At 38.3% G+C, this 18,819-nt stretch overlaps 1 protein-coding gene across 7 annotated transcripts in view; it reads left to right on the top strand.

Annotated features, from left to right (window-relative positions):
• Window positions 1-18,819, top strand: part of LOC145984304 (SWI/SNF-related matrix-associated actin-dependent regulator of chromatin subfamily A member 4-like) — a 119,536-nt gene that overhangs the window by 23,589 nt on the left and 77,128 nt on the right. For 3 of the 7 annotated variants that reach the window (XM_083117957.1, XM_083117958.1, XM_083117953.1), the window contains exons 4-10: window positions 6,955-7,159; window positions 10,082-10,742; window positions 12,086-12,224; window positions 13,446-13,607; window positions 14,018-14,214; window positions 14,557-14,698; window positions 16,497-16,623. In XM_083117957.1, the coding sequence (XP_082974083.1) occupies window positions 6,955-7,159; window positions 10,082-10,742; window positions 12,086-12,224; window positions 13,446-13,607; window positions 14,018-14,214; window positions 14,557-14,698; window positions 16,497-16,623 (1,633 nt within the window). The remainder of the gene's footprint in view (window positions 1-6,954; window positions 7,160-10,081; window positions 10,743-12,085; window positions 12,225-13,445; window positions 13,608-14,017; window positions 14,215-14,556; window positions 14,699-16,496; window positions 16,624-18,819) is intronic. The other 4 variants (XM_083117959.1, XM_083117956.1, XM_083117960.1 and 1 more) reach the window with 2 other exon arrangements.

The following is an 18,819-nucleotide window of genomic DNA, read 5'->3' as shown; positions in this document are numbered from 1 at the left end:
AATTAAAAATAAACAATTATTTTTTGAAAAATTGTTTATCTCAAAAATTCTAAAAATTTACAAGAGTTGTATATCTAAGGGTGCTACATATCCTGAAAAGGGGAGCATGCCATTTTGCTTCTTGAATTTTTTTTAAAAAAAATCTATTTTCGGGCAAATTTGGAACCGTGGAAATGTTACATTAATACACTTATAAATTGTTTTATGCAATTTATATTATGCATCCATGCTATAAGACACTGTTTGCTGAAGCAATTAAAAAAACAGTTCTAATATAACTAAGACAGTGCACCTATTATCCTAGTTCATTATAAGCACTGAACAGTTGCTGAATAGATTTAGTGTCAGCATCTAGTATGGAATGAACTCTTGCTGATGCACCAACAGGGACAGGAGGATTAATTGTCTTTAGAATATCATGCAACTGGATAGAACATGTGTGATAAGCTTGATCTTTCTTGTCAGGAAAGCAATACCCACTGGATGGGCCATGAGGCAGCGTGAAGTTAACAGTAACTTCCTGTAACTCATTGCTGACCTGTGTAACTTCTGCCACCCACCATTCACCTTTATACTCACAGACTACAAACATTCCATTCTTTAAACTTAGAGATCATGCAGTTTAACAGCTGTTATATCCTCACTGTTGCCAAATGAAACAAACATATTCCATGATGCTTCCCTCTGTTCTTGAAGTGGAGAGCTTGTTTCCATCATAAGCCCACACATGAGATTTTTGGATTTCTTTTACTGGTCCAATTCTTTTCCAATCTTCCACATCATCTTTGCTTAAAAGTATCAACTTGATTTCACTAGTGTACTGTGTAACTCTTTGGACGTAGTCTGCACTCTGAATGGCCTGCACTACAGGCTTAGATAGATTGTGTTTAGTGGCATGATGTTTCACTAGACCTCAGACCCCATCACATGGCCCTTTTCCATGTCCAGTTGCACTAAAAATCCATTCTGAAGGAGCTGGTGATTTTGAAAGTTCATAAAGTTGAAATCAGTCTCATCTGAGATTATGCTAGTTTTAGTTGGTTTAACACCAAGGTTTTCTTTGATCTTCTGAAGTGCTAATAAAGCGTGAGAAGAATTGTGTCCTGTGTCATCACTAATAATTGCAGAACTTGTTGTCTCATTGTTGAAATAGGTCACTGCTGTAAAAATCTATATTAGGTCATTCTGCCAGTGGTAGCCCTGTACTTCTCCTGGTAGAACAACATACCAATTCTCTGCAAAATCACAATGAATGACTCAATGTTGGGCAGCTGTTTTTGATTCATCTTTAGTACGGGAGATGTGTTTTCTTTGCACATTGTTCGTATAAATATGGGTTACGGCCTTCACAGTCTATTTGGAAAATTCTTGAAGAAAATAATCGATTGCCACTGTCTTTTTTACAAATTGACAGCCTTATCATGTTGCGTAGCTTACTTCATCATTCTCTTCTACTGCTTCTTCAAGTCCTAAGGTTTGCAAAGTTACTCCACCCTGACCTGGACATTTGTGTCATTCTTGTAATAAGCATCATTCAATCTCCATAGGACACACAACTAATGATAACACCTTACTCACAAGACTGACCAAACAATCATTTTCTTGCAGCAGGTTTTTCAAGGTAACTACACTGAGATTGAACACACACACTCAAATGCACCCCCCCCTCCCTACCTACCTACCTCTCTTGTTGGATGTGGTATTACCCACTTAGGATGCAAGGAGAAAAAAATTGTTCTACCTATTTTTATTTCTGGATACTCATGTTTAAAAAGGCTGTATGTTTGATTAATACTCCTTGTCATATAGCATTTTATTTTGGGAATCTGTGACCATTTTCTAGCACAGTAACAGTATCCTTTTTATTAGCACTCTGCCTTGTACAATCCCATTTATCATCTGTGTAAAATGATACTAATGTCTGTAAGTCCTTTTCCATAATGGGATGTCCACAGTAGGGGTATCGTATGCCAAAAATTCCTTTCTCCACCACCAGTCTTCGTGATTTGTCAATCATGTGATTGGTAGAATTTGGGATGTGTTCTAATATCTGCTGTTTAGTAACAGATCTGGGAACAATAAACATAACTTGAACCTTTTGGTTGTAAGTTGTGCATGACTCAACAGCTGTATTTATCTCTTTTAACTATAATTCACAAAACTCTCATTGTGGAATAAAATTATGTTCTGCCAAAGGGGAGGTCGATTCAGCTTGAAAAATTCTGGACAGGCTCCTTCCAGTTGACACATCTACTGCTATTACTAGCTTTTTCGTTGCATATAATTGTGGATTGCCAGGTAACCAGGCTTTCTAACAGGTGACCCTCCAACTGCTGATGCTGTTGTATTTAGCAACTGCAATTCTTCATTTTCAGAGACAAAAAGGGTGTGTCACTGCCATCTTCAGTTGTAACAGTAGTAGATGACTCATATTCTTAAATACGTAATCTATTGAAGCATTTGGAGCACAAGTGTTGGTTTAGATTCACTCCATCATTAGGAAACCTCTCAGAAAACACATCACTTATATTGCCAACCACAATAAAGTCTGGTCTTTTGCTTGTTTTGTAACACACTTTCTGTGCACATGACCATAATGTGCACATTTAATTCTACTCTGTCCCCATTGTGAAGCCATTTTTTCCTCTCAGCAGACCAGTTACAAAAACTTATGAATTATAAATTGGGATGCTATGTAATCACCTACAATGAGTAATGCACAAATGCTTTCAAGTACTGCTGGACCACAAATTTGGTGACCTGCTCTCTTTGTTTGCCTGTTGACAACTGAACTGTGAATTCCATGTGTCCTCCCTTTTATATGCTAGGCCAAACATCCAGAATTATCTGAACAATTCAAGAAGGTTTTGTTACAATCTGGAATTATCTGGAACATTCCACACAGTTCTACAAGGTTCTTTTAACTAACTTTCTAGTCTTAAATACGGAGAAACTAGTACTCACTTTTATCCGCGAAGCTGTTTTTTCTTCTTTTTCGATTAATTTCAGTGGCCACTGCCACCATCCTCGTTGGAACTTGCTGCGCTGTTGCTTGGCGTGCGTCTTTTGTTCGTAGTTCTCTGGCTGCTGCTAGGTGCGCTGTTAGGCGCACCGTGCGTCTTGGTGCGTCGTCTGCTATTTCCGGGCGATAACTGCTGCAGTAGTGGAATCCAAGTGTGGTGCGCTTGCCCGCTATCAATGTTTAGTTCGTGCGGGAAGTGCATTATGGCATGCGTTTCCTTGATTTTGGTGTCTATGAGCGTGTGGGCAGTGTGTTTGACTCGAACCTTTTGAATTTTACGGCTATTGTATTTGATATGTCTAGCAAGACCAGTAGTGGGTTGGGCTTTTTTTGCATCTGCTAGGTGCTGTTGGATTCTTTCATTGACAGATCTGATGGACCTGCCGATGTAATGAGCCTTGCATTCACACTCTGCATCGTATACACCTGGGTTGTCAAGGGGGGAGAGGAAGTACCGTTTGTGCTTGTTCAGTTTATCAGTTATTTTGGAGTTTGGTTTGTGCGCTACTTTGATGCCAAATGGGAGAAGGGCTTTGGCTATGCGGTTGGAAGTGGTGGGATGGTAGGGGAAGGCAAACCATTTATATTGGTCGCTGGGGGTTGGTTGTGGCTGGGCTGTTTGTGAATGGGTTGATTGTGGTAGGTTAGGGTGTCTGACCTGTATTTCCGCCTTACTGCACCAAGTGGAAAGTTGTGATTCAGTGTAGCCATGTTTCAGGGCTATTTCTGTGATGGTGGCTATCTCCTCTCGTAGATCCTCTTCTTTGCCACAGTAGGAGAAGGCTCGTCGATAAAAGTTTAGCCACACATTGGCTTTTTGCTTAGGGGGATGGCTGGAGAGAGCATGTATGTACTGGTTGCCTGCATCCGGTTTTCTGTAGACTGTGGTTGTGAATTTGTTAAGTGCACGGCTGATGGTGATGTCCAGGAAGTTGATTTTACCAAGTTTTTCATGCTCTACGGTGAAGTTGAGCCTGGGGTGGATGCTATTTAGCTTGTTCACTAGGAGGTTGAGTTCTTCTGCCTTTTTGTATACAACTATTGTGTCGTCCGCGTACCTTCCATATCGGATGTGTTGTAGTTCTGGAGTGTGGAGTATCTCTTTTTCAGCCAGGTGCATGACGATGTTGGCTAAAGGAGCTGATAGCGGGTTGCCCATCGCAAGGCCCTCGGATTGGTTGTAGAATTTATCTTCAAACTGAAAGTAATTGTGTTTTAGACAAACTTCCAATAGCCTGGTTATCTCTTGTACCTCTAGGGCCGGGATTCTGTTAGTTGTCAGCCATCTTTCAACTGAAAGCAGTGCTAGGTCTATGGGGATTGAACTGTACATATCTACTATATCAATGCTGGCTAATTTTGCACTGTCAGCTTGCACTATTGAAGTTACCAGATTTTTAGCATCGGCACTGTTGCGGAACACATATGTTAGTTTGTGGTTGAATTGAGATATTTTGTTTTTTAGCCAGTTTGTTAGGTGGACTGTGGGGTAATTGAAGCCAGCTATTATAAGTCGCATGGGGATTCCAGGTTTATGAGTTTTAGGAATGCCATAGGCAATGGCAGGTGAAGGGTGGGGGTTGAGGAGGAATTTGTGGTCTTGTTCACTAAGTATGGCACTAGATCTTCCATCTGTCCCTATCCCGAGCAAGATCTATATACTCTTTTCCATCTCTCCCAATTTCCTTTAGCTCCATCTCAACATTATCCCTCCATCTTCGTCTTGGTCTACCTACTGGTATCTTGCCATCAGGTTTCCCTACAAGAATCCTGTAAACCCTTCTTTCCTCTCCAATTCATGCCACATCGCCTGCCCACCTAAGTCTTCTTGATTAGCTGTCAAGGTTCTGTTCCATTCTGGAATTATCTGAGAGGTTCCAGACAGTTCTAGAAGGTTCTGTCACATTCTGGAAAGTTCCAGAACATTTCCATGGTTGCAAATTTGTCCCAAAATGTTTTATTTTTATTTTTTATAATCATTAAAAATTCTAGAAGCAAAATGGCATGCTCCCCTTTTCAGGATATGTAGTACCCTTAGATATACAACTCCTGTAATACTTTTAGAATTTTTGAGATAAACAATTTTTTTAAAAAAATGTTAATTTTTTAATTCCTGTTCCAATGTTGGTTTTGGAGATATTATTTGTTTATAATATGTAGAAACAGGAATACTTCAAAACAAAAGAAGATTCATCCATTTGTCTCTATTTGTTGAGAAGATATTGCAATTTAAAAAAATTGACAGATCCAAAGTGGCTGCCGCACTGTCAACTTTGAACAACTATATCTCGAGTGAAAATTAAAATAAACAAAAAATATGTAATTCTCAGATTCTCTCACAGTTTCACATATTAAAATTTCAGGAAAATCAAAGGATGATTTCTCCATTTTCATTTTCGCTGCCTGTTCTGGAGATGGATTCGGCCTCATACGTTCCTGTGAAAATTGGGGGAGGGGGAGCTCCATCCAGTTGTAGAATGTAATTGCCATAATTGGTATTTAGTCGGGACACCCTGCTTTGAGTCCCTCTAGCCACTTACTTGGAGGGACTTCACTGAAATGCCTCATGCACTCTTTAAATGTTGTCATCAGACACACGAGGTCAGCTAGGACTCTTGCCTTTACACAAGCATCCAGTTTCCACAAACTCTGGCTAGCAACTGGTTATGTTATTTTCGTGTGGTGCATCTTTTTTAAACTGCACACTAAACTCACGGTGCACCATAATCACAGATCTGAACACCTGAAATGGAGCACGCAGAAAGCCTTCTCCTGCTGTGATGCCATCTTGGAAACTGACCCCGCAGCCTCCCAGTAAGCATGACAATCGAACTGTTGGTAGTGTATGAGAAACGTGGACAGTTGCTGATGCTGATGGTGTATGTTGTACCCATGTAAGGTGAGAAATAAATTTATTAAAAATTAACTTTTGTAACCGCATCATTCTTTTGTGTATGTCCTGTATAAACAGTTGAAATCATCTGTGCACTTGGTACCAGTTGGTGTTGCACCTTGTTTGAAAATATGGTCGCTGATGGTGTCTGCTCTGCTATGAAGAAATTGGCATGAGGAAACACATATTTTGAGGGCTACAGACATTAAAATGCAGTGCAAATCTTTATATTTGCCATACTAAGGGATATTAAATTTAATTTTTTGTGTTGCATTTTGTGTAATTGTTCCTGTAGTATTATATGGATGTGAAACTTGGTCCCTTACATTAAAAGAGGAACATAAATAAAGAGTAGTTGAAAATAAAATTCTTTGAAAAATATTTGGACCTGAGAGGGATGAGGAGACAGGTGAGTGGAGAAGGTTACATAATTTTAGAACTTCATAATTTGTATTCATGTCCAGATATTAGAATGGGCAAGACCATGTGGCATGAATGGGAGAGGAAAGAATAGTTTCAGAATTGTTGTTGGGAAACCTGATGGCATGAGACCAGTAGGAAAGCCAGGACAAAGCTGGAGGGATAAAGTTGAGATGGACCTAAAGGAAATCTGTAAGGATGGAAAAGATTGGATTGATCTTGCCCAGGATAGGGACAGATAGAAGGCTTGTGTTGCTACAGCCATAAACCTTCAGGTTTAAGAAGGTGAGAGAGTTAGTTAGTGCTGCATTATTTCACTCATTTCCATTGTTAATGCATAAGTGCATTAAGTTAAATCATTCACATGACGCCATAAAGCATACAAATGAGTAAGTTTAAGAAGGAAGTACTAGCCACAGTTGTTTCTCATCTTCTGTATATGCCACATGATAGGTGAAAAATGCTCTGAATATTTTTACTTGGATGTAAGATTCCTGTTTGTTACAAACATGACAAACATTGTAACTTCCATTCATGTTATATTTAAGTAGGTGTTGTAAATTTGATTTTTGACAGTTGGAATCAACTTTTATACTAATAGCATTTTGTACTCTCTTAGGGCTTTGGAAGTCAGCAAGATGGTCAACAGAAATATATCTTCACGTCAAATCAGTTGCAGCAATTGAAAGGACAAATCATGGCATATAGGTTGCTTGCCCGTAACCAACCTCTTCCCCAGAGTTTGAATTTAGCAGTGCAGGGTAAACGAATAGAGCAAAGCTCAGCTCCTTCATTCCAGAGAGCACCTGTGCAGACCGATTCTGGTATGTTCACAATTAATTTGTACAGAATTTATATCCTACAGTGCAGATACCTCCTGTTCATGATGTAATGTTCTTTAAAGAAAGAAAATAAAAATAAAACTTTGTTACCCACCTTCTTCCCAAATTTGTATTTCTCCCACTTTTAATGTGATATATTCTTTATTTTACATGATTTGGAAACTGAATACAGCATTCAGATATGATAAGACATGAGGAATGTTAAATCATAGTTTAAAAGAAACTGTCAGAGCTTACGAAATTCAATTTGGTGTTGCCAGAAACAGTCATATTACATTTTGACCAGAAATTTAAAGTATGAGGTTGCATACTACAATCTTTTATTGGGTTAGTTTGTTTTCAAAGTCATCCATTACTAGGGACATTGTATTTTCGCGATGCACGAAATCGCGAAATGCGAAAAAAAGATGCAATTTTGAACATTCTGCACGTAACTACACCCCCAATGATGAAATATGCATAAGTTTTATGCATGAAGTAATGTGAAATGTGTGCTTTTTCACGAAATGAACACTTTTTCGCAAAATAACCGTGAAATATCATCAAATTAAGTAGAAAACATGCAAAAACTGGCAATCGAGTTTGTGCGCGCAAACTGTTGATTTGTAACAAAACGTTTTGCCTAAAGTTTCCTACCACTTGCAGCTGAAGAACGTTTTAGCATATTTCGTCATGAAATAATGTAAAATGAACTTAAGTAGGAATTTGGAAGTCAGCACCAACTGACTACACTTTCCAGAGTGTGAATTATCCTGGTTGTTATGCAAACACTCTTGGTGCCTTTCCAAACTGAGGTCTTAAAGAATATGACAGTAAAAAACTTACATCATGTGTTGGCAACATACTAGTTAAAAACAACACAACACACTTTGACAGCATGATAAAGGACACTTTAAAAGTTTTTCCAAGATTTCGACTCAATCTCGGAATCATCATCAGGGCTGGTCAAGAGACTGCGAAGCTTCGAGATTGAGTCGAATGCTTGGACAAACTTTTAAAGTGTCTTTTATCATGCTGTTAATGTGTGTTGTGTTGTTTTTAAGTAGACTTAAAGAATCTTGCAGTTTCAAGCTGAAGGTCAACATGGAAGTTAGGATGTACATACCATATGAGACTGGTTTAAATTAACCCAACTTCTCTGATGGCATGTGGTAACATTGTTGCCTTGTAATCAAGAGGTTCAGGTTTGATACCCAGTGGGTCATATCCCACTTTAAACTTTAGATCCAGCCCCAATTAGCCTCTCTGTACATGCAATGGACCTAAAACTAAAATTTCACAAAACATCAATGAATCTAAGGGGCGACAACTTAAATATTTCCATTACAGAAATTTCTGAAAGTGAGATATGAGAATTTTTTTCTCTTATGTAATCGAGTTTCCTTGTGGGTTTATCACACATGTGTTAGTTTGGTGCAAGGATGGTATTTTCCCCCTTATTGGCAGCATTGAATGTTGAGATATTCCTCCTCTTTCTTCTGCTTACCCGTCATCGCCTTGTAATCAAGGGACCCAGGATTTGATACTCGGTGGAGGCACATAGTGGTTCGGATACCAATTTAAGCTGTAGGTCCAGTCTCAATTAGACTTACTGTGCATAAAGTGGACTTAATTCACCAATTCAATCAATCAATCTTCTGCTTACCATGGGTAAAATGTAGATTCCTCTGTCAGTCATTCCTGGTTTGTCAGTCACAACAAGGCTGTTTGTTAGCAGTAATTTAATTTTATAAAATCTTTATCTGACAACATTAAATGGAGAATTCTGATACCCAGAATTGCATGACTTACAAAGGACTGACTGGACCTAGGACCTACTGACATGCCCATGCCGAGCAGGAAAGGGAAAGACGGGAAGGAGGACTAAGTCTGAGCGAGAGGAACAGATTTTCATCTTGTCTGCGAGAAGGCTAACAAAGCCACAAGAAAGATATTAAGTTTGGTCATCGAGTATTGAAAGAAAGAACAATGATTAAATTTGTTATCTGATTATTAGAGGCATACAGATTTTACTTTTGATGCAAACTTGAAGTAAAATGTTGTAATGCTCATTTTTCGTATTTTTAAAGGTGTGGGGCATGTGTTCCTGCATGTTTTGTCACAAAATGAATTCCAAAATGCCACATGAACAATTTAACACAAAGTTTATTTACTGACACAATACTTTCTGAAGTTGGAAGTATCCTGTGAATCATGCAAGATCATGGAAAATTGATGAATTTTGCTGTAAAAATTTGAGAGTCAAAATTGTATTCCTATACACAGGCATATACTTAATGCTCTGATAACTACATTGATGTGCCATTGGAAGGGAAATGTTTATTTTGTGTAATAAGTATGGTTTTCAGGGATGGGACAGATTAATCTGTACTCTTGTTGGTATTAATCGATATAGGCATATCGGTTTATCAGTATAATTACCGGTTATTTTACCGATCCAATATATCTATAAGTATCTTACAATTTAGTGCAATATGGTACTATTTTGTTATAATTTTTATGGACATAATCAATCTCCATTCCATACTTTTTTTAAGTAAATTTCTAAATATGCAGCTTCTTGAGTAGTACAGAAGCTTAGTTTGTTTGGTAAAATTCATTTTTTTATGAGGTCAGTGAACCATTTGGAGTTTTATATTAGAGCAGTAGAATATCTGTTATTGGTAAATTTTATTTGTTGCTTTTTCTGTATTGTCCAAAATTACTATCCCTAATAGTTTTTAAATCAAATTTACGATCGTATTCAGTGTTTTAACACCAAAATGTCACTTTATGTATCACTTTAATCCCAAAATGTGTCCAGTTTTTGTAACGAAATCTTTATCCTTTATTCACCTTAAATATGTGACCTTACTGATGATCCTCTTCCATATGTTTGTCTACGTGATATCCTTTTCATTGCAGGCTCTTCTCCAGGACCGATGCAGCATCCAATGAGACCTCCAGGGCCACCAGGAGGACAGCCACCAACACAGTCACCCATGATGGGCCAAATGGCTCCTCCAACGGGACCTGCCCCAAATTCTCATCAGCAACAGCAGCAACCTGTTCATTCCCAGGCACAGGCCCCACAACCAACGCAACCGTCCTCTCAGCAGTCTCAACCGTCGATGCCACAACAGCAACCCCCTTCTCAGTTGCATCCGGCTGCTTCATCTGTACCACCAATTCCACATCAGCAGATGCCTCTTTCTTCTGCTGCACCCACTCGGCAAGTAGCGTCTGCAGCTCAACTCACGGTTACGGCTGTCCAGCCCCAGTTGCAGACTCAGTCTGCTCCTGTGGTTCCGACTCAACCTTTGCAACAACCGCAGGCTGTCCCACAGACGACTCCACAGCAGATGAACATGCAACTCCCACCACAAGCCCCATCTCAGCCCTTGCAGCTGCAACAAGGATCTCAGCCTGCTCCTCCACCAGTGATGACCCAGTCAGGTGGTCCAAGACCAGCAGGCCAAACTCCACAGTCATGCCCACCACAGCAACAGAAACAGAATCGTGTTACTCCTGTTTCGAAACCAACTGGTCTTGATCCATTAATAATTCTCCAGGAGCGTGAAAACAGGTAATGTTAATTGCGATCTTAAGTTAAATGTTGTTGAAAGTATTATATTTCGTCTGTTCATCACTCATCCTCATTTTTTAGAACTTACTCAAGAGGTTGAAAAGCAATGTAAATTAACCAGAATAGAGTATATTTTTTACTTGTAAGGTGAAGGTATGATTTTGGAATGTGTATGTATTCCCAAATAGACAGGATAGATAAAATCATGAAATTACATAAAACTAGAGATGAGACAGATTAATTGGAACTCTCGGTATCAGCCAATATAGGCATATTGATTTACCATTACATTACCGATAATTTTACCAATTTGATGTTCATTTTCATTTCAGTTCATTTTATGCTGATGGGCTAATCGGGACTAAATAAACAATTTAAAGTGAAATTCAATTCCAAACCCGAATGATTATCGACTGCCACGCTGTTTAATGACGTGTCCTAGAATACGCATTGGGTGAAAACAGATCGCAAGTTGCGCGTTTCCTTTTTCACGCTGGATTGCAATGCAAGTCAAGGAAGGAGTTTGGACTGCTCCCTTGAATGGGGAAGGAGGGTGAATGAAGTTGGTTGAAGCAAAGAAAAGTGACATTTTTTTACGATGTATTTTACACAGCCGAACCAGAACAAAAAATATAGCCCTGCCTTTATTTTTTTTTGTCTCGTACCTAGAAAGGTTGTGTTGTTTCTCCCGAGAGATCTAATCGTACCAGTTAATCTTGTAACAGACAATGCTCCAGTAAACCCGTATAAAATCCAACATTCATTCTGCCCGATTATCTCCCGACTTTTGCTGGCACCAGTCTGACTGGTGTCAAGACTTAGTTTCGCTTGCAATAAGCGAGAGATCGTTTTCCTTTCCATTGGTCTCAGTGCAAACGGGTTTCTCATGAACTAGAATTGTAAGAATTTCCTGGAAAAGCAACGACTGTGCGCATTTGAAACCAAGTATCATTATTTTAAATTCTCGTTTGTGAAAACTTTTTCATGTTCCATTTTCCTTCTCACAACATGCATCCTGTGCATAACAGGTTGTATAACTACCAGGATAAATGGTGTTACCATCTCCTAGGCATCTTTGTGTCCGTTTGAGCTCCCTTTAAGCTGAAAATTGGTGCAAATTCCAATAACGACCCCTTCGAAATAACTACTCTTTTCCCGGGAACTGTGAAGGGTCGTAGAATCGAGAGTTGATTGTATCTGCTATCAGTATCAATAAATTATATATTGCCACTTTATCAATATCAGCTAAATTTTCATGTCAGCCCATCTCGATATAAATCTGATAATGTTATGCTTTACAGTTGGCTGTTGTTTGCAATACCATGTTTCTTTTTTTATTGAAGATTGTCAGCAAGGATAGCCCATAGAATTGAGGAATTGAGTAAATTGCCAACTGTCATGGCAGAAGACGTAAAGATGAAAGCACAGATTGAGTTAAGAGCTCTGAGGCTCCTGAATTTCCAGAGGCAATTAAGAACAGAGGTAAGGTTTAATAATAACAATTTTAAAAAATTGTTTGTTTATATCATGAAAAAAATATCCAAATATCATTTGGGAAATGTAATTGTGTGCCACCTGTTTTTATCAGAATATTCACTATATGCTATTATTGTGCCTAAATGATCATTAATTGGTTCTGTATATATATTGCATACTTCCATGTTGCATAAGTTACATATTTACTTTTACATTTTATTTTTACACTAAAAAAATATTTTTTGCTTATTATTGTGCTTGCCTTAAATATTGTATGTAATTTCACTCCCATAGTGTATTCTTCCTTTATTTGGATTTCCTTCGTGTAGAAGTTCTTCAAATCATTGCTGTAATTCTTGTCTATAATTGTATTAATATTTTATTAGTGTATTTGGATTTCCTTCATGCAGTAGTTCTTAAAATCATTACTGTAATCCTTGTCTAAAATTGTATTAATATTTTATTACTGTATGTATTGTTATATGACGATTTCCATACCTATGTTGACATGGGTCAACAGAAATAAAGAATATGAATATTATAATTTCATTCTAGAGGGTGCATTACAAGTGGTGCTATAAAAACTCTCATTTTATTTAGAAATGAGAATGAAGATAAATATTAATGATGTTTTTTTTATTATTTTTTTTATGCTTACTGAGTTTTAACCTTAGCAAGGTCTTGAGAGAAAGAGACCCAAAGCAAGGTTATCTGATGTTTACTCTGCAACCTGCTTCAGATAGTTTTCCAGTAACTCTTACGGTTATGTCATAAACCAGGAATTTGCATTTCTAAAACTGGATTTTGAGATTAAATAAATAACCCATGGCTCTACAGCCCATAAGGACCTTGGCCTATCTCCCGATTGCCAGTCTCCCTCCCACAACCCTACCTAGAGGTGTGGAGATCTTTAACCACTAATGGGGTGACATGGGGTCAGCACGTCGAACCCCCAGCCATTATAGGAGATATCCATGACCTGTTTGTGCTCCTCCCTCCTAGCACCCCAATTTCCACATGATGATGGTTTGCCACCGGTCCTATACACCCGAAGACTGACCCCAGATGGACTTGAGCCCACGACATCCTGCAGTCGGAGCCCAAAGCACAGCGCATTAGACTGCACGGCCACGGAGGAGGAGCTTTCACATTTTGAATTTTTACCTAATTGCTTTCTCCACTTCTTCCAGCATCTATGTTGTTAAAGATTTCCCTCCTTTTCCATAGGTAGTGGCATGCACTAGGCGAGATACAACTTCAGAAACTGCATGCAATGTGAAAGCATACAAAAGAACAAAACGACAAGGTCTTAGAGAGGCACGAGCCACAGAGAAACTGGAGAAACAACAGAAATTGGAAGCTGAAAGAAAGAGAAGACAGAAGCATCAAGTAAGTTACTTGTCTGCTAATGTAATATGTTCTAAAATTATTAGCTCTTATGCCAAAAGATTATGTGAGACACTAGATATAAGTGATGCTTTATCTAATGATTGAATGCCTCACACTTTCACACTAGTCTTGGAAAATTTAAATACAGTGGAACCCCGATTACACTATTTTCAGGAGACCAAGCTGAAAAAAAAATAGTGTGGGAAAATGTAAAATCGAGAATTTTTTTTATGACATTTAGCTATGTTGAAACTATAGAGATTGAATGTATAATACAGAAAAATGTAAACCGGGAACATAAAAATCAGGGTTCCACTTTACTTTTATAATATTTTAAATAGGTTTATTTCTTTCATTGTATTGTTTTAATTTTCTGTTAATAGTATTGGCATGGTTATTTTTATTTTTAGGAATACTTAAATGCAGTCTTGCAACATGGCAAAGATCTGAAGGATTTCCATCGTAATAATATGGCCAAGATATTAAGGTTAAATAAAGCAGTTATGAACCACCATGCCAATGCAGAAAGGGAACAAAAGAAAGAACAAGAAAGGATTGAAAAAGAACGTATTGGAAGACTTATGGCCGAGGATGAAGAAGGTTACAGGTAAGATCACTGTCCCCTAAAGTAGTGCAATTAGAACTGTTGTTCTTAAACAGGCTTGTCTTGATTGATGGGAAGTAGTAAGATATTCTTCAGAAATTTATTGAAAGGTAATATTCTACAGTTAACATTTCACATCATTCTGCCTGCCATTTTTATGTCATTAGATGTTTGTTGACACCAATGTGAGTGCTGCAAAGATTGTATAAATATGAACTTTCCACTAACATTTATGCAGTAATCAGATATAATTCTAGTTGCCAAAAAATTACAAATCTAAGCTGAAGTTTGGGTACTTACGTAAAATTTTGAAGGCTATTACAATTTTTTTTTCTTTTTTTCTAGGAAACTTATTGATCAAAAGAAAGATAAGCGTTTGGCTTTCCTTCTTCAACAAACTGATGAATATATTGGGAATCTTACGGAAATGGTGAAAATGCATAAAACAGAACAACGTCGCAAACAGAAAGAGCAAAAGCAGAGAAAGGTAAATTGATGTTGCTTGTACCTAATGTAACTTCATTATATTGTCTTTAAATGTGTTTGAATAATTCCAAGTACAACCTTTGTCAGAGCTTGGAAAAAATAATTTATTCGACTTACGAACTAATGGTCCTAGGTTTCGTTTGGTGCCGCCGAATTGCTTGACGCAAACATTTCAGGATGTCAGTGTAAAAGTTTTGGTTTATCGTTTGTCCTTCAGGCAGATTTTCATGGTGTACCAAACCTTTAGCATCAAAAAATGTGACCAACATTGTCTTTGTCACTCTGGGATCATCTTGCACTGAATCTCTTCCCTCCCGAAACATTTTGTCCCATTCAAAGACACGGCTTCTTGATAATGGATCATTGCCATATGATTTTTGTATCATATTCCATTATTCACTAGGGGTTTTCCTAGCTTAACGCAGAACTTAATGTTAACTCTCTGTTTGGAATCCACGTTAATTTCGCTTTTTGCAGTTCATTTCGCATTGTTTCGTGACAAAACATGGTCACAAAATGCATCTCACACCTTTCAAAAACATGAAAAATTAACACTACAATGTGTTTTTTTCAAATTTCATGTTTTCGTCAGAAACAAAATATGCATGCCCCTAGTGATCACTAATGAGGAAGCCTATTATTCACACATATATACAAAGTTTGAGAGTAATCAACATGTGTCGTGGACCAACACGACAATTTTTTTTCTATTTGTCAACTGTTTTACTAATGCATTCAATTTTTTTTGGAGGTTTGTTATGTAAATTACCACGTGCCGTTATGTACCCATCATTACACGCACAATTGAAAATCTAATTTTCACTAAAGAACGTTCCAAGAAAAATAATGAGTGTTCAAATCAAAGTATTTTAATTACTATTTCGAAGAGATCTCATTTAACGCGATCACCCTTGAGGAAGTTCGATTATTCGCACATATATACAAAGTTTGAGAGCAAAGCATTCATTTTCAATCGTGGTAAGTCCTTAATTGAAGGTTTATTTCAGTCTACTGCAACACGGTCAAAAACAAGTAGTTCTCACTGCACAACACACAACACACAACACACAACATTGCCATGTTGACCTTCCAAGTATGCAATGTTCGTACATCTCGCACTCTTCAATTGCTGTCCTCAAATCAGCAAAATGGGCATCCTTCTGCGACACTTGTAGAAACCATGGGAAAGTCCCCCTTTATATCTTCTCCATCTCTATGATGTATGAAAACTTGTGCAGGTAACAAGTGCAAAATTGGGGATACGAAAGGTGAAAAAGGGCAGCTGAATTCTTCTTTTTCCATGATGAAATCCCATCCAATGGAAGTAAATTGGTTTGACGATGAAGTTCTCACACTCTCGGCTTCACGTAGAAATTCTGGTACCAGCAAGACTGTAGGTACAATTCTAGTCCATGGTCACACTCGCTTGGTCGTTGTGCATAGTATGTGGTAAATGACTTTGTAACTACGTTGTCCTTCCATAGGCGCACTCCTCGAAGGGGGAGGGGGGGGGGTGATTAAGGCTTCAGCCTCGAACCTGCGAGACTGTTTGGCGATGAATCCCGACACTTACCATTTGCGCTTCTCGGTTCTAACAAGATGCACTGGGTAGATGGTGCTGCCATCTGGAGTTTGCTAATTAAACTACTCAACCGACAATTGAAGGTGTATGTAGCAAACTCGAACTGGGGTGGAACGTCCTGAATTGGGGGGATTAGAGTGGCAAAATATAACTGTAATTGTTTTTGATGGGAAAATCGCCACACAGGTTATAATAAATTATTTATTATTTGCTTTAGAAGAAGAAGAAGAAGAAGAAGAAAGCAGAAGGAGAAGTTAATGGAACCTGTGAAGGAATTGATGGCCTTAATGATGAAAGTTCTCAGATGTCCGATGTTCGTGTTACTCTGATTGAAACCACCACAGGTAAAAGCATTTATAGATATCATGTGCCTTGGAAGTTCATATATGGTAGCTTAAGTGAGCACTTTTGATGTAAGAAAAATACACAATATTAAGAACATCCTCTTGGTGGACTCTGGTGTCCAGACTGTTTTTTATGCAACAATCTGGGGTACTAGAACATGTATGTGCTGTTCATAATGTCCTGAGTAACGATATATGCCTCATAAAATTTCCACCTTTTGTTCATTTTTAACATCTTCAACCATTCCCCGCAGGCTAAGGTTTTGTGCTTATACAATTCAAAGGGTTGTTACATGTTCTGCTGCCTTGCAACTCAGGTAAAAAAAAAAAAAAAAGGTAAAGTGCTCCCCTGTGCATAGCACCATGCCATGAAGGCGTATAGGGGGTGTGGGGGTGATGTGATCAGCATCACGCCCCTAACCGCCTTTACCCCCCAGGGTTTCCCCCAGGTACCCATGTTATTCGACGCTGGGTGGGCGCCGGGGCCGCTTCCAACCTTAGAAAAGTTCCCGGATTTAAACCGGCCGGAGATCGAACACGGGACCTTGAGCATGGTAGTCAGACGCGTTACCGACTGAGCCAAGTGGCCGCGGTCCTGACTACCATGCTCAAGGTCCTGGGTTCGATCCCCGGCCGGTTCAAATCCGGGAACTTTTCTAAGGTTGGAAGCGGCCCCAGCGCCCACCCAGCATCGAATAACATGGGTACCTGGGGGAAACCCTGGGGGGTAAAGGCGGTTAGGGGCATGATGCTGATCACATCACCCCCACTCATGACCGGATCAAGAAAGTGTGGGGCGTTACCCCCACACCCCCTATACGCCTTCATGGCATGGTGCTACTCAGCAAAAAAAAACTTTGAATTTATTGCATTCTGTAGGAGCAACAGAGAGGCAAATGAGGGCAGGTTGTCAATACTGTGAAATCCATAACTACCATAAATTTACTGTGATTTAGCTGAAATACACACTGGCACCAGATATCACAAATGAATGGTATTTCATTTGAGCAAAATCTGATGGAAAGTTTCCAAATGGCAACCATGAAACAGATTTTCCCTCAGTTACTTGCACTCTTACATGATGAGTTTTCTTCAAAACTGTGGAGGAAAATGTTATAAGTGTAGAGAACTAAGCTCACAGTATTGTTAGGGCACATATTGGGACGAAAGCTTAAAATCTGACATAATTTAGGAAGGGAGTGGGGGATTTTTGACAACAATAACTACTGCAAAACTGAATCATCTGAGGCAAAATATTTACAACTGCTAGATGCCATGGAGTATTCATCTAATTTTGTGTGAGCAAAATTGTTCTAAATGTTTCAAGATGGTGGATGAAAACATTTGTCATATTTTGTACACAAATTTTTTGAGATTAGGAAGCAAAACTATCAAGTTTCACGTTACTACTCAAGTTATGGGCTCTAATAAAATATCTGATACACTGCACTGTATATAAGGGGTGGGGGTCAAATTTGGACAGCGCGTCAATTTTGTAACCATATCATCTGTAGCAAATTTACAGATTTTAGTCAGAAATTCACACATCAACTAGATGGCTAATGAAAACTGGAAGTTGGGTTCCCATTTGCATAAACACCAATTTTGTAGAATAAGGAACAATAATTACAGCAGCTTTAGGACATCATTCAAGTTAGATTTTAAAAAAATGCAAACTCTATAACGTAAATCATGATTTTGAAGGAGTGAAAAGAGTCAAAGTTGTCAATTTTGTGTCCATGATAACTGTAGCAACATTAGATGTTTCAAACTGAAATTCAGCTGATCTGGTATTGAATTTGAGTAAAATCAGTCATGGCCAGTTTGCCCAATGCATGTTCAATTTTAAAGAAGTGTTAAATCAAGTTAACGCTACATTAACATATCGAGGCATTTCTCCAACCTTTGTTTAGGCTAACAGATCTTTAATGTCGTCCTTAAATCTAAAGGCACTCCTTGGCTTTATTAAAATACTTAACATCGTGTTGTGTTGTGTCGGAAATAAAATGTTGGAATTGCGTGTGCCAGCTGTTGTGTTGAAAGGTTATCCCAAACCAATATGAACACATTATTTGCATACCATTGCAAAACGTACACAAGTTCGATTTCTTTCTACAGCAAAAATATTTTTCCCATTTCGTATTTCATATTATAAATTCGTACTGCAAATCAGAAATCACATGTAAGTTAAATTAG

This window comes from Lepisma saccharinum, chromosome 2 (genome assembly GCF_977018435.1).
Source record: "Lepisma saccharinum chromosome 2, izLepSacc3.1, whole genome shotgun sequence".
In the NCBI taxonomy this organism is placed as follows: domain Eukaryota; kingdom Metazoa; phylum Arthropoda; class Insecta; order Zygentoma; family Lepismatidae; genus Lepisma; species Lepisma saccharinum.
This window is presented reverse-complemented; position numbering and strand designations above follow the sequence as displayed.